Raw genomic sequence first — 15,227 nt, 5'->3', positions numbered from 1 at the left:
AGATGGACTTGCGCTTCGGGATCCTTTAAACATCATTAGGCGCGTTGCTACGCGCTGTCTGTCCTGTCTGTGAGCTCACAAAGCAGCAGTACGGGGATGAATGACGTCACACACATGGATCCGCTGTCGGAATATAGTAAAACCGAGGACGGTTGGTTAGTTGGCTTAGTCCTCCTTTGATCGAATCAAAGGATCAAAGGATCGAAGAGAGCTGACGTCATGGCTGACGTCACGGTCGCTGCCAGAAAAATCTATAAATAGACCTCAGTTTCTTTAACTCGGCATTTCAAGAAACACCTTGTTGTTTTCACAAGCCAGGAATCCTTGGGAAAGAGAATAGTTTAACACTGAAATTGTTCAGTTAGCGGTTTTGTTTTGTTTTTTGCGAAACTTTTATAGAAATGTCACAGGAACCGTCCAGCAATTCAGTGTCTCACAGAGAAACGAGAGAGGAAGGACCGTCCAACTCAGGGGAGAGAGGAATAGTCCAGGGCATGGAGCCCAAAAAGAAAATTCGCATAAGCGAGATAGAGGGGGTGCCCGTAAAGATAACACTGCAGATTGGAGCACTTGAGCAAAATGTGCATGAACTTGAGGAAATGCAAGAGTTTCTCCTTGAACAGAACAACACCATTGTTGTTCAGCTGTCCAAGGCTGAAAGCGAGAGAAATGAACTAAAGAAACGGAATGCAGATCTCGAGAAAGCTTTGAAAACTATTCAGTGTCAAGTGGAAGAATTACAGTTTTCAAAAACCAAAAATGCTGCTGAACCTGAGGGACTTGAGACTCCTGTTGCTCAACCACCTCAGGATGAGGTTCAGGGCACTGGTATGTGGCATCGTGGTGCCAAATGCCTACTTAAAGTAGGTTTAGGTCTTGCCACAGCGGCCCTTATTGTTCCTGCAGCTTTCTGGGTCTTCTCAAAGATGTCCACCTGACGTGAATGACCCAGCTGCTCCCTGTGACATTGTGTTTATAACTGATGCGCACCTGCGGACCACTTATGTGCACCCCAGGTGCGTCCACCTCCCCTGCTTTCCAACCACGGTCCACCAACTACACCAACCTCCGATAACTATGCAGTGCTCTCCTTTAAGTTTTATTTTGCCCCTCACCCCCCAACCAGTCGCGGCAGATGACTGCCCCTTCTTGAACCTGGTTCTGCCTCAGGTTTCTTCCTGTGAAAGGGAGTTTTTCCTGGCCACCGTTGCCCAGTGCTTGTTCATAGGGGATCATTTGATTGTTGGGGTTTATTCTTTAAAATGTCATTTTATTTAAATTATTTCAGGTGAGGGGTTCACTTGATAGGGAGCACAAAAAGCTGCAAATAAAAAAATTTTTAAAAAAAGGTGTATTTAGCTGCAAATCAAAAATAAAAAAAAACAAATATTAAATTTCCCTACTGCTTCGTTTATTTACTTAAAAGAACAGCTTTAAATTTTGTGTGATAGTGTCATGGCCCTTGGTCAAGTGATCCAGGGTTTATCTTTTGGACTGTGTGAATCTGGTTTAATTTGTGTCCTTTGATTTAATAGTATTCATGGTTCTGTTTCTCGTCTCCCATGTGTCCATGTTGCTTTTGTATGTCGTGTCTCTTTAGCCGCCGCAGCAGTGGGCGGGCACATCCACATCATCCACGTCGCCGCCAACATACGTTGTATGTTTAGACCATTTATATCATTTGACATCCACAGGACATAGAGGTTCGAAAGACACTGAGTCATGCAATACCTTTAATGAGAATACTGTCAGTGAACACTGATGAGCTTCTGCTTCTTTAATGAGCCATAATTCTCATTAAAGAAGCAGGTTGGCTCATAAAGTGCTCTGTAGTTATCTAATGCAACTGCCATTTGTTTCAGGACATAACCACAATCTGTAATCAACACAGGGTTTATTGAACTGTCGGCTGTGCAGACAACATGGCACGCATGAAAAATGGGTAAGGACATTTTGTGAACACTCATAGTTGATGTCTTAATTATGGGAATAGCTACTATGTAATTGATGCTTCCTATTCTATCAGATAAGGTGCACCTTGTGTGGAAGTTAAGTTGGCTCATTTTTGCCTATGAGGTCTAAAACTTCTGCTTACATTTCAACATGAATGTACTACTACTTTCTACTTAGTACCCGAGTAATCCAGCAGAACAGCTCCAAGATGGTGGTGGTGTAAAGGCAGCCCTCTCTATGATATAGAGGAAATATATTTCATTTGAGGGTCAAATATTACAAGCTCCATTTAAAACAAACAGCACTATCAAAATACCAGGAAAAACGTAATTGCCTTTATAAAAAACAATGTGTGCAGACCAGCTTTAATTGTGGACAAATTGAAATTCAAACTTCAGTCAGGTATAAATATACCCAAACGGTATATTTATTTTTTTTCTTTCCACCAAAGTAAATATGATTCAATAGATTTTTGTAATTCCACGAAAAATCACCTTGCCCGGTGGGCCGATGGCCAGTCCAGCTATGGTCATTACGAGGGAAATTTCTTTTGCAGTTTGTCTGAAAAGATGGACTTGCGCTTCGGGATCCTTTAAACATCATCAGGCGCGTTGCTACGCGCTGTCTGTCCTGTCTGTGAGCTCACAAAGCAGCAGTACGGGGATGAATGACGTCACACACATGGATCCTCTGTCGGAATATAGTAAAACCGAGGACGGTTGGTTAGTTGGCTTAGTCCTCCTTTGATCGAATCAAAGGATCAAAGGATCGAAGAGAGCTGACGTCATGGCTGACGTCACGGTCGCTGCCAGAAAAATCTATAAATAGACCCCAGTTTCTTTAACTCGGCATTTCAAGAAACACCTTGTTGTTTTCGCAAGCCAGGAATCCTTGGGAAAGAGAATAGTTTAACACTGAAATTATTCAGTTAGCGGTTTTGTTTTGTTTTTTGCGAAACTTTTATAGAAATGTCACAGGAACCGTCCAGCAATTCAGTGTCTCACAGAGAAACGAGAGAGGAAGGACCGTCCAACTCAGGGGAGAGAGGAATAGTCCAGGGCATGGAGCCCAAAAAGAAAATTCGCATAAGCGAGATAGAGGGGGTGCCCGTAAAGATAACACTGCAGATTGGAGCACTTGAGCAAAATGTGCATGAACTTGAGGAAATGCAAGAGTTTCTCCTTGAACAGAACAACACCATTGTTGTTCAGCTGTCCAAGGCTGAAAGCGAGAGAAATGAACTAAAGAAACGGAATGCAGATCTCGAGAAAGCTTTGAAAACTATTCAGTGTCAAGTGGAAGAATTACAGTTTTCAAAAACCAAAAATGCTGCTGAACCTGAGGGACTTGAGACTCCTGTTGCTCAACCACCTCAGGATGAGGTTCAGGGTACTGGTATGTGGCATCGTGGTGCCAAATGCCTACTTAAAGTAGGTTTAGGTCTTGCCACAGCGGCCCTTATTGTTCCTGCAGCTTTCTGGGTCTTCTCAAAGATGTCCACCTGACGTGAATGACCCAGCTGCTCCCTGTGGCATTGTGTTTATAACTGATGCGCACCTGCGGACCACTTATGTGCACCCCTGTTTATAATCTTGTGAAAGACGCACGACAGACCTGACCATATACTCGTGTTTTTCATCATCTACTTTTATTACTACAGGTTTACCACTACAGATGGCTGCAGCTTTGCAGCTCACAGCCACACACAGTAACAACAACAACACAGCAGGACCTAGTTCAGCCTTTAAACCAGCAAGGCATGATTGCAGATTGGCGCTCAGGTGCGTCCACCTCCCCTGCTTTCCAACCACGGTCCACCAACTACACCAACCTCCGATAACTATGCAGTGCTCTCCTTTAAGTTTTATTTTGCCCCTCACCCCCCAACCAGTCGCGGCAGATGACTGCCCCTTCTTGAACCTGGTTCTGCCTCAGGTTTCTTCCTGTGAAAGGGAGTTTTTCCTGGCCACCGTTGCCCAGTGCTTGTTCATAGGGGATCATTTGATTGTTGGAGTTTATACTTTAAAATGTCATTTTATTTAAATTATTTCAGGTGAGGGGTTCACTTGATAGGGAGCACAAAAAGCTGCAAATAAAAAAAATTTAAAAAAAAGGTGTATTTAGCTGCAAATCAAAAATTAAAAAAAACAAATATTAAATTTCCCTACTGCTTCGTTTATTTACTTAAAAGAACAGCTTTAAATTTTGTGTGATAGTGTCATGGCCCTTGGTCAAGTGATCCAGGGTTTATCTTTTGGACTGTGTGAATCTGGTTTAATTTGTGTCCTTTGATTTAATAGTATTCATGGTTCTGTTTCTCGTCTCCCATGTGTCCATGTTGCTTTTGTATGTCGTGTCTCTTTAGCCGCCGCAGCAGTGGGCGGGCACATCCACATCATCCACGTCGCCGCCAACATACGTTGTATGTTTAGACCATTTATATCATTTGACATCCACAGGACATAGAGGTTCGAAAGACACTGAGTCATGCAATACCTTTAATGAGAATACTGTCAGTGAACACTGATGAGCTTCTGCTTCTTTAATGAGCCATAATTCTCATTAAAGAAGCAGGTTGGCTCATAAAGTGCTCTGTAGTTATCTAATGCAACTGCCATTTGTTTCAGGACATAACCACAATCTGTAATCAACACAGGGTTTATTGAACTGTCGGCTGTGCAGACAACATGGCACGCATGAAAAATGGGTAAGGACATTTTGTGAACACTCATAGTTGATGTCTTAATTATGGGAATAGCTACTATGTAATTGATGCTTCCTATTCTATCAGATAAGGTGCACCTTGTGTGGAAGTTAAGTTGGCTCATTTTTGCCTATGAGGTCTAAAACTTCTGCTTACATTTCAACATGAATGTACTACTACTTTCTACTTAGTACCCGAGTAATCCAGCAGAACAGCTCCAAGATGGTGGTGGTGTAAAGGCAGCCCTCTCTATGATATAGAGGAAATATATTTCATTTGAGGGTCAAATATTACAAGCTCCATTTAAAACAAACAGCACTATCAAAATACCAGGAAAAACGTAATTGCCTTTATAAAAAACAATGTGTGCAGACCAGCTTTAATTGTGGACAAATTGAAATTCAAACTTCAGTCAGACCATATTCAATTGTATAAATATGCATGAAACCAAATGCAATGCTACTAATCTGCTGAAACAATGAATGCAAACCTGAAGGTCTGAGGGTTCCCCAGATAAAAAATACTTGGCAGAAAAGTCTAAACTTTGTTCCCATAAACCTTTTTTTCTCTTTACGCTTCCAGAAATTCTTTATATAAACTATTCACATAAGTAATGTCCAGACTGAGGCTGCAAGCACTGTTCAAAAACCAAAAAATAAACAACACTGGAAACTCCTGAGCTAAACAGTCTTTAAAGTTTCTCTTTCACTTTACAGCTTTTTCTTCGGCTTCCCTCTCTTTTTCTTTGCAGGGTTACCAACGATTCTCTTCACCTGGAGCGGCTGCAGAGTGCAGGAGGGAGACTCTGACACCTCCTCAGATTCACTTTCCAGTTTCCTTTTTTGTCCCCTTCTTTCACCACCTTCCTCCTCCTCCATGGCAACAGGTTCTTCAGGCTTAGCACCTTGCAGCCATGCCATGTCCAATGTAGGCACTCTGGGCTTAATGGCATCGACAGTGTCGGTAAACACCCCATCATCACTGGAGGAGCACCGTCTGAACCCGAGGGCGAGCACGCTTTTCAGCCCCAGCGGCTCCGACACACTCTGGCTCAGGCGAGGCACCTGGCAGGCCGGCACTCCTCTGGTGGTGCTCAGAGCGATCAGGTGATTAGTCATGTGTTTCGGTTTGACAGACTTGCACACGAGCAGCAGTCTGAGTTCGTTTCTCTCCAGAGCCTTGGTCACCTCGTTGATGCCGATGGCCAGCTGCCGTCTGGCTGCCACATCTGTCCAGCCGTTTTTGGAGGAATCGCTCACCTGGGGAACAGGTTGTGGTGCGACATCAGGTTTTTTGCTTTTCTTTTTCCTCCATGGGCGAAACACTTTCACTTCTTTTTTCTCCAGACCCATTGAGATCAATTTATCCTTCAGAGTTTTCAGGATGAAGTGCATGTCCTCTTGGGGGAGCGGGCTCCATTTTGAGGCAAAGGGTGAAGTGAAGGAGGTCTTGGCTGGAGTCTGCTTTTTGATTTCCTTTTTAGTCGGCTTTCCAGGAGCTGCCATGACTGTTTGGAGCATAAAACAACCGACACTGTAACAAAAGAGAGAAAAACTGCTTTAGAGTCTGGCAACCAATCACTGGATACTTTATTAAGTACACCCGTTCACCTGACTGGTAATGAAGGCAATCAGATGAGTTCCCTGTACTTAACCTCCACAATCACCAGATCTCAATCAGAGAGAGCACCTTTATGATCTGGTGGAACAGGAGAGTCACATCATGTATGTGCAGCCACAAATGTAATGCTGTCATGTCAACATGGGTCACATGTTGATCCCCCAAGAATCTTTCATGAAGAAATAAAGCAGTTCTTAAGGCAAATGGGGGTCCAACCCAGCACAAGGAAGATGTATGAACTGGCCAGTAAATGTAAATAATTATTGATGTTAAATTAAAGCACAGAAATGCCAAAGATGAGTTAAACAGCTTACTCACATATAAAAAACGCATACCGAATTTCGGATCTTCTTCGGCTCTAATAAAAAACTTTTCGCTTCTGCGAGTGTTAAAAACAAACACAGCCGCCGTTACCTGTAGTTAAAGCAGGTAACGCATTTCTCCTCGTCTTCTTTACAGCTTCAGCACAGCTGCATGAGAGACACACAGGGCGCTGCCATTTTGTTTCAATTTAAATAACTTTATTTAAAAAGCCCCACAGCGCCGAACAGCGGCGAAAGGGCGACACGACAGTCAAATCATCAAAGAGTCAGCGAAGGCAGTGAAGGTGGAGTTTGAGGCGGCGAACACTGTTATCTGACACTGTAGTGTCTGATGTAGGGAAAAGTGCATGAAGTCTCCTTCATGAATCCGCTGGAGTAAAAGTGCACGAGCACAGGAAATAGAAAGTAGGCTTTTCTAAACCAATTAATCAATTGGTTTAAATGCACTCAAGTGATTTTTTACACCAAGCAATAATATGAATAAAATGAAACATATAAAATAAAAAGGTTTATTTATTCAAATACTTCATTAAAAGGTTAAAAAGGTATTTAGGTCTTTGCGCATATTAAAAATGGTTCCTGTGGTCTATAATTATCAGATCCTTTGATCGAATCAAAGGATCAAAGAGAGCTGACGTCACGGCTGACGTCACGGTCGCTGCCAGAAAAATCCTTAAATAGACCCGTTTCTTTAACTCAGCATTTCAAGAAACACCTAGTTGTTTTCGTAAGCCAGGAATCCTTGGGAAAGAGAACAGTTTAACATTGAAATTATTCAGTTATTGGCTCAATATATAAGACAAAATAAAGAAGTAGAAGGTATTAATATCCATGAAAAGGAGCATAAATTAGAATAGAATAGAATTCAACTTTATTGTCATTGCACATGCACAGGTACAGGGCAACGAAATGCAGTTTGCATCCATCCAGAAGTGCTTTAGTGATATAGATATATTACAATATATATTAGCAATAATATAGATATGTGAGTATATTACAGAAATGGGTCTATTATGGTATGTTATAATGTACACGGTATGAAGTATGTTGTGAATATTCTATAACTATAAGTATGTACAGGCTGTAGTGAGTACAAGCTATGTACAGGATATGAACAGGATATAAATATGAAAAACTATACAGAATATGAAATAAATAACTTTACAGAATCTGGGGTATACAGCTATACAGAAATGGGAACTATGCAAGTTGTAAACAGTTGTAGGATTAAAGATTATCGAATGTACAGAATGATTATTTACACAGAGCTATACAGTAGTGCAGTTAAGAAATTAGCCTGCTATGCAGATGATATTTTAATATTTTTGGGTCAACCATCAAATTCTTTACCTAAATTAATGCAATCATTTGAATACTTTAGTCGACTATCTGGATAGAGGGTTAATATGAGTAAAACACAATTGCTTAAGTACAATTATATTCCATCAGAAGAAATTAAAAATAAGTATCAATTAGCATGGCAAACAGAGTACTTTAAATATCTAGGAGTCATAATACCTAAGGATCTTACAGAACTATTAGAACGAAATTATTTACCAATACAGAAAAAAATTAAGAAAGATATAGCGAGATGGAATTTAATTCCATATTTAAGTTTATATTCGAGAATAGACTCAATTAAAATTAATATTCTTCTTAAATTATTATATTTATTTCAAACACTACCAATAGAAATTAACCAGAAACAGTTTAATGAATGGGACAAAATTTTGTCAAGATACATACGGCAAGGATAAAGGCCCCGAATTAGATTTAAAACCCTACAACTTAACAAAGGAAAAGGGGGGTGGGGCTTACCTTCTCTTAGGGAATATTATTGGGCAGCACAATTAAGGCCTATGATATGCTGATGTAATCCTTCATACGATGCTCAATGGAAAGCCATTGAGGAGGGTCTGACTTCCATCCCCATACAAGCTATTATAGCAGACAGAAGCTTGCAAAATTTAATAAAAACTATTGAAAATCCATGGATCAAGTTGACTTTTAAAATTTGGGAAACAGTAATAAAAGAATATAAACTAGAAGAGGATATAGCAGTTCTTAAGTGGTGTGCATATGACACACATTTTGCTCCAAATAAATTGGACACCAGATTCAAAGATTGGACATATAAAGGATTAACAGCTTTATGTATGGTAATGGAGGAAGGGAGACTAATTAGTTTTGATAAAATGAAAGATAAATATTCATTAGAAACACAGGATTTTTATAGATATCTACAGATGAGGCATTTTGTCAATAAAACGATAAAAGCTAAGGCTGAATTGAGTAAACAGCTGCTAGACGTATTTAAAAGGGCATATAGTTCAAATAAAAATAGAGGTATTTTAGGTGACCTCTATAAAGGATTAACAAATATGAAATTACACTCAACCTTGTATATCAAAACAAAATGGGAAATTGAGGGAGGAATAGAGATAAAAGGAGGATGAGTGGACAACAATATGGGCATATCAATGGAAACGTAGCAGCTCACAGAGCTGGAGGGAATTTGGGTGGAAATGCCTGATAAGATATTTTATTACACCTCACCAAAAATCTCACTATGAAGGTAACCCTCCCACTTGCTGGAGAAATTGTGGAAATACAAATGCTAATCACCATCACATTTTCTGGGACTGTCATGTTATTAAAACTTAGTGGAAGGGAATACATGCAGCAATACAAGAGACATTTGGAAGATATTTACCTTTGGAAAGTAAAAGTCTATTATTTGGACTTATTCCAGAAGGATGGACAAAGAACGATAAATACTTGTTTAATATTTTACTGGCAGCAGGAAAAAAGCCATCACAGAAAAAAAAAAGAAAAAAGATTTTGACTTTGTTAACTACTAGAAGACTAGAGGAAATATTAGTTACATTAATGGAAACAAAAACACTCCCTATATTTATTTATCTTTCCTTTTTCCTTATGTATTTTTTATTTATGTTGTTTTGCTTCTTTTTCTTTGCTTCTTCTTTCGTTCTTATGGATATTTTAGTTGTTTAAATATAGAAAAAAAGAAAAAATATATGTACTGAAAGATAGCTGAAGTTGATGGTATTGTATAGTGATTCTAAAATGTCAATAAAAAAAAGAAAGAAATTATTCAGTTAGCGGTTTTGTTTTGTGCGAAACTTTTATAGAAATGTCACAGGAACCGTCCAGCAATTCAGTGTCTCACAGAGAAACGAGAGAGGAAGGACCGTCCAACTCAGGGGAGAGAGGAATAGTCCAGGGCATGGAGCCCAAAAAGAAAATTCGCATAAGCGAGATAGAGGGGGTGCCCGTAAAGATAACACTGCAGATTGGAGCACTTGAGCAAAATGTGCATGAACTTGAGGAAACGCAAGAGTTTCTCCTTGAACAGAACAACACCATTGTTGTTCAGCTGTCCAAGGCTGAAAGCGAGAGAAATGAACTAAAGAAACGGAATGCAGATCTCGAGAAAGCTTTGAAAACTATTCAGTGTCAAGTGGAAGAATTACAGTTTTCAAAAACCAAAAATGCTGCTGAACCTGAGGGACTTGAGACTCCTGTTGCTCAACCACCTCAGGACGAGGTGAACCTTACCATTTTCTTAAAGCCAGAAATCAACTTTTTTCGGAGCAACTTACCACGAAACCCAAAAACTGTAAATCAAAGCAAATTGCTGATTCTGTTTTCCACAAGTTGCATTTGAGTTGAACATGTTGTCAAATAGGTTAGACTTTGGTTAAGAGCTTTGTTTTGAAGCTTCTTATCCTCTGGGAACAGGTAGATGTCAACTCCATAAAAATGTGTTGCACAGCTTTAAATGTGTACTTGAGTTCTTTGGGAAAATCCATGTTGAGCCCATAAAGTAGGCCAAACAGGTAGGCAAAGGCAGTGGGAAGGTCTGGCAGATCATCAAGAATAATGTCCTCTTCCAAAACAATGGCAGTGTTGACCACTGTGGACTGCGAGTTGGGTCCCACGTAGTCCTCCAGAACAGTGAGGATGCCCACCGTAACACCTCGGGTTGCCCTCTCAACTGGATCTGTATCCTATGCAAAAAAAACCAAAACAAAAACAAAACAAAAAAAAAACCCCAGTACATATAAGTCTCTGAAAACCAAATCCGAAGATTGAGTAGATCTGCATGCTCACCAGACATGTTAAGAAGAGTTTGGTCTCGTCGTCGCGAACAAATATCGGTAACCCTTCCAAACTGATGGTTCATCAATGCTCGACTATGTTTGAGACCTAAAACAAGGAAATCAAATAAGACTCAGTCTCATTTATAAACCTACCATTTTGTTTTTAAAACACATTAAGTTTTGTTGCTAAAAATACAGTCTTAAGAAATAAGATGTTGAAATTAGTTATTGCAGATAATTGCTCATGGTTTTGTCAGTTGTTTTTTTAAAGTAATTTTGATGTGCAAGAAATGTAGCACACTTATTACAACATGTATAACAAAAAGTGCCATGACCTGCCATCTGCCAAACACACAGCGCTGCTTGTTAGCTTATAATCCCATTCAGGACACTTTCTGAAAACTATTGAATATTTACAAAATTGATGTAAAAATTGTTAAAATATCTTTCTTTACAGTGGGAACTTCAGGTTCCTCATAAACCAGACACCAATACATTTTTATATATATTACCTGTTCATCAAACTTCCGCAACAGGGAATCCATGTCATTGCAGAAAGCAGCTTTTTTAATTCGATACAGCTTAATCAGCCGAAGTGAGTAAGTGTCGAGGGCAGTCATGAAGGTCCCCATGAGATCCTTGGTGGTAATGCGTGAGAATTCCGCACAAATCTACAAAGCAACAAAAAATAAAAAAAATATTAAAAAAATAAATAAATTTTTAAAAAAAAAATAGAAAACTTTTAAAGGTACATTATATAAAAATGACATTGTTTTCAAATTTGGTTAAAACAGCTTAATTTCAAAACATTTAGTTAGTCTCGGCTGATCTATTTGTCAGGTCTTGATTGGATTTTTTTTTTTTTCCCTTTTAGTGGTAGTGGTGGTACAAATTATAACTGACGCATTTAAAAAAAAAAAAAGAAAAATCTGATCGGCAGATTTTACATTAAGTATATAGAATACCTAATCAAATGCTGATTAGACAAAATAATGGTTTCAACTGTTACAGGATGCATTGAAGAAAAGAAATAAATCAGTAAATTGTATTTTAAATTCATTGCAAAAATTTCATTAATTTTGTAGTTATGTAAGAATGAAGTAAGAATAACATCCTGTGGTCAAATTTGGATACTTTCATAACACGCAAGTGACTTTCTCAATCCTGTTCTGTGAGTTTCATGGCTGTTGCCTGCTAAGGGTCAGCACCAAAAGATTCTAGATGCCCAGTGAAGACAAGTCATTGCAAAAACCGTGGTTCAGGGGGTTGGGAAGCTCATCTATAACCAGAAGGATGCTGGTTCTGTCCCCCAGCTCTCTCTGTCCTGGTCGTTGTATCCTTGGGCAAGACCCTTTACGCTACCACCTACTGGTGTTGGCCAGAGGGGCCAATGTGCGATATGGCAGCGTCGCTTCTGTCAGTCTACCCCAGGGCAGCTGTGGCTATAACTGTGGTTTCCCTGCACCGATGTGTGAATGTGAGAGTGAGTAAGTAGTGGAATTGTAAAGCGCTTTGGGTGCCCAGCAAAGAGCGAAATAAATGCAATCCATTATTATACACGGTAAGTTGACAAGTAAATAGATTTCACTTCAATCGAGTTGTTGGTAATACCAAAATTAGCTTCATATTTTTAGAGCCAACTATTTTTTTTATATTTTACCATTAGCATTGTTAGCTCAACGGTAGCCTTCAACCTTTTCTACAAGATATTGGAGTGATACAAACAGATATTTCTCAAGGGCACAAGAAATGGCGCTCACGTTCATTTACTCACCCAGACAAGTTTCGAGGCATTTGGAGTTGTTCAAAAAATTTTTTATATCATATAAAATCAACTTTTTGGAGCTTTTAAACACATTTTAATGTTATTTCCTTAGATTAAAAACCCTCCACAGTGGTTTTTGGCTTAATTCAGGCATTTCTTAGTTGTCTCAGTGAATCCTTTCCCCATAACCGTGGCTCAGCTCTCTCCTGCAAAACGACTGACTCGTAACATTGGGATTAAAATTTCTTTCTAACAACTCCAAATACCTTGAAATTTGTCTGGGTGAGTAAATGAACGTTTTCCATTCTAGAAATAAGACCACACTGAAAAAAAATGGAAGTTTTCCTTTAAATATTTAAGAGATTATCTAACCTGTTCTTTCAAGAAGAGAGCTGGCCATCTGAGCTGCATTTCCTTGACCAAGGGCTGCATCTCCACAACTTCTTTCCTCCTGAGAGAGAATGTGATGTCCATCTTTTGGGTGATGAGTGCCATGTTCTTATCCCTCTTCATTTCATCTTCCAAAATGCATCTTTCATTTTCAAGAGACTCATTATTGTAGTTTTCTGGGGCATCAGGGATAAAGTTGACTTCACCTCGCTTTGGTTTCTTTAAGGAAAATCTATTTGTGCCACTGTCATCTTCTTCCCCTCTTTTTTTTCGATTGTCTGCAACTTCACTACATTCAGCTTGACTTAGCTTGGAACGGTAGTTGGCAAGCTTGAACTTAATGCTTGTTGCCCAACCATCATATCCTGTGCCATTGCCGGGCTCTTTGAGGCAGGGATGTTTTGAAACTAGCTCCTGGGCAACAGACGTTATTTCATTCTTGTCAGGGTAGGCTTTGATTGCAAACATTTCTTGTGCCAGCTTGTCTAGAACTTCCATCTTGATGTCTCTTGTTACACTTAAATTTGCCCCTGCTTTCTCATATACCTCGTTGCCCTTGCAAAGTTTTAACTCTACATCATAGGAAAAGGTTGGGATAGGAAATGGATTTGGCCACTGAAGTGCTACGCATGTAGGTCTGGGTGGATGAGGATGGGCTGAAAGAAGATGCTGAACTCACACTGGCTGTATCAATAGATGAGATGGCGCTATGATCAGATGGAGTCTGGTGGCGAGGCTGATGCATTTTCCTCCCAAATGAGGTGCAACACTGCCCGTCCAGCAGGTAGCTCATTAATATCCATCAGGTTGCAAAGTGCGTTCCCAAAATCTGGGTCTTCATATTGTATTGCAAAGTCACCTTCAAGTCCAAGCTTTGCTTGTAGTTCATCTTGAAGCTGCTTCACAGATTCTGGAACAGTGGACAGTTGGATTTTTCTGATAAGTTTTGGACTGACGTGGACTCGCAATAACAGGGCCTGTGAAGACAAACCAAAAAAAGGGCACAATTCTAAATAATTAACGAATTCAAAGTAATCAACTGAAAACTATTTAAGAATAATACATACCATCACTTTCAATGCAGGAGGCACGTAACAGGTGTCACCATCAGTTGTCCAGCTACGCAGTATTCAGCTAAAGGGTGGTAATCATTCAAATCTTCTGGGTCAAGTATTTCCAGATCTTTGTAGCTGCTGTCAAGCCGATCTGTAATGTTCCATAAACCAAGAGGAGAGCTTTGTAGCAACAAATGACACTTTCCCAGAGTCAGTTATTTATTGCAGTTATTTTATGAATTTTTCGAGATGTTCCTAAAGGGTTGCATATTTCAAAGTCGTCAATATACAAAGCTAAACGAATGCAAGTATCTTGCAATCCTAAAAGCTTGTTGTTTAAAAATACTGCCCATCTCTAAATGATCTGTAACCTTCACTAATTTCTTTATCAAATGCTAACTTTTCAAAGAAACTTTTCTCTTTCAATAAGTTCTCCAACACCTGGTTTACTGAGACATAAACAAATGTATTTCTAGTTCTCGCTTTGTAGGTGTACTCTTTAGGCTCACATACATGAAAATTATTCTTGAAATAATTATTTCTCTTGTAATCGGTAGATAATGCACCTTTTGGTTCTGTTGAGATAAATAATGGGTTGGTTTTGAAAAGTGCATCATTTAAAATTTTAATTACATCATCATCTGCCTCAATGTTCTGTTCAGCAAGCACCTCTTTGATTCTTTGAAATGAATGAACCTGAGAAAATTTTAAAATGTCACTAATTTCCTCAATAATTTCCTGCAAAGCCCTTTTAGAAACATGTAACAATGTTTGCATGTAGAGCAGGGCAATATGACCAAAATATTTATCGTGATATAGATTTGAAAATTTGCGATAACGATATAATTGACACTAGACAAAATACTTTACAACTCCACAACTTTATTAGTGCAAAAAAACACATCAATGTATTTTCACTTAAACAAGCAGCTGGTTTTTTTTTTTTATCTGCATTAATATATATATAAAAATTTAACAGTGCAAATGCAAATTCCTTGCTGACAGTTTAACCAAAAGGCATTTCCAGTGGAAACTGGCCGACATATCCTCAGCTTAACCATGTATAACAGCCACGAAACTTAAAAAGAGGTTATATACACACACACACAATACGGTAATATTATGTTGAAGCACCGTACGTATCACTCCGCCGGGCTCCTCCCTCGTCATCATAAATAATGCTGTTCCAGGTTCAACATTGCAAGTGACCAATCACCTTCTCCTGACATCATCCGCGACCTCGAAAAAAAAAGCAAACGCCTTCAAAAAAATCTACTTCACTTGCGAGAGGAG

General features: G+C 39.2%; 2 protein-coding genes across 2 annotated transcripts; both read right to left on the bottom strand.

The window, feature by feature from the left end:
• Positions 1–5,237: 5,237 nt before the first annotated feature.
• On the bottom strand, positions 5,238–6,751 carry LOC146623069 (ribonuclease P protein subunit p38-like). The gene is made up of 2 exons (XM_085365659.1): positions 6,692–6,751; positions 5,238–6,190 (listed from the first exon to the last, which is right to left on the bottom strand). The coding sequence occupies exon 2, from the start codon at positions 6,175–6,177 to the stop codon at positions 5,368–5,370; it is 810 nt and encodes a 269-aa protein (XP_085221785.1). The 5' UTR covers positions 6,178–6,190; positions 6,692–6,751; the 3' UTR covers positions 5,238–5,367.
• A 3,559-nt stretch (positions 6,752–10,310) lies between these two features.
• LOC146623068 (uncharacterized) lies at positions 10,311–15,104 on the bottom strand. Its single transcript, XM_085364921.1, has 6 exons — positions 15,074–15,104; positions 13,623–13,789; positions 12,862–13,434; positions 11,237–11,395; positions 10,735–10,803; positions 10,311–10,631 (listed from the first exon to the last, which is right to left on the bottom strand). Exons 1-6 carry the CDS (start codon positions 15,102–15,104, stop codon positions 10,311–10,313), a joined length of 1,320 nt encoding a protein of 439 aa, XP_085221047.1.
• Between the last annotated feature and the right edge of the window lie 123 nt (positions 15,105–15,227).

Source organism: Diplotaxodon limnothrissa, linkage group LG11, assembly GCF_057381915.1.
Source record: "Diplotaxodon limnothrissa isolate DT_005_m linkage group LG11, D_limnothrissa_male_GT1.1, whole genome shotgun sequence".
Classification (NCBI taxonomy): Eukaryota; Metazoa; Chordata; class Actinopteri; order Cichliformes; family Cichlidae; genus Diplotaxodon; species Diplotaxodon limnothrissa.
This window is presented reverse-complemented; position numbering and strand designations above follow the sequence as displayed.

Excerpts from the sequence above, each read along its gene's own strand:
- LOC146623069 (XM_085365659.1), bottom strand. The coding sequence starts at position 6,177 with ATGCTCCAAACAGTCATGGCAGCTCCTGGAAAGCCGACTAAAAAGGAA.
- LOC146623068 (XM_085364921.1), bottom strand. The coding sequence starts at position 15,104 with ATGACGAGGGAGGAGCCCGGCGGAGTGATAC. Across the intron at positions 13,790-15,073 it reads GGAGCCCGGCGGAGTGATAC|AATCTGTGAAGCAGCTTCAA; the intron begins GTACGGTGCTTC and ends CCACTGTTCCAG. Across the intron at positions 10,804-11,236 it reads TGCGGAAGTTTGATGAACAG|ACCATCAGTTTGGAAGGGTT; the intron begins GTAATATATATA and ends GAGCATTGATGA.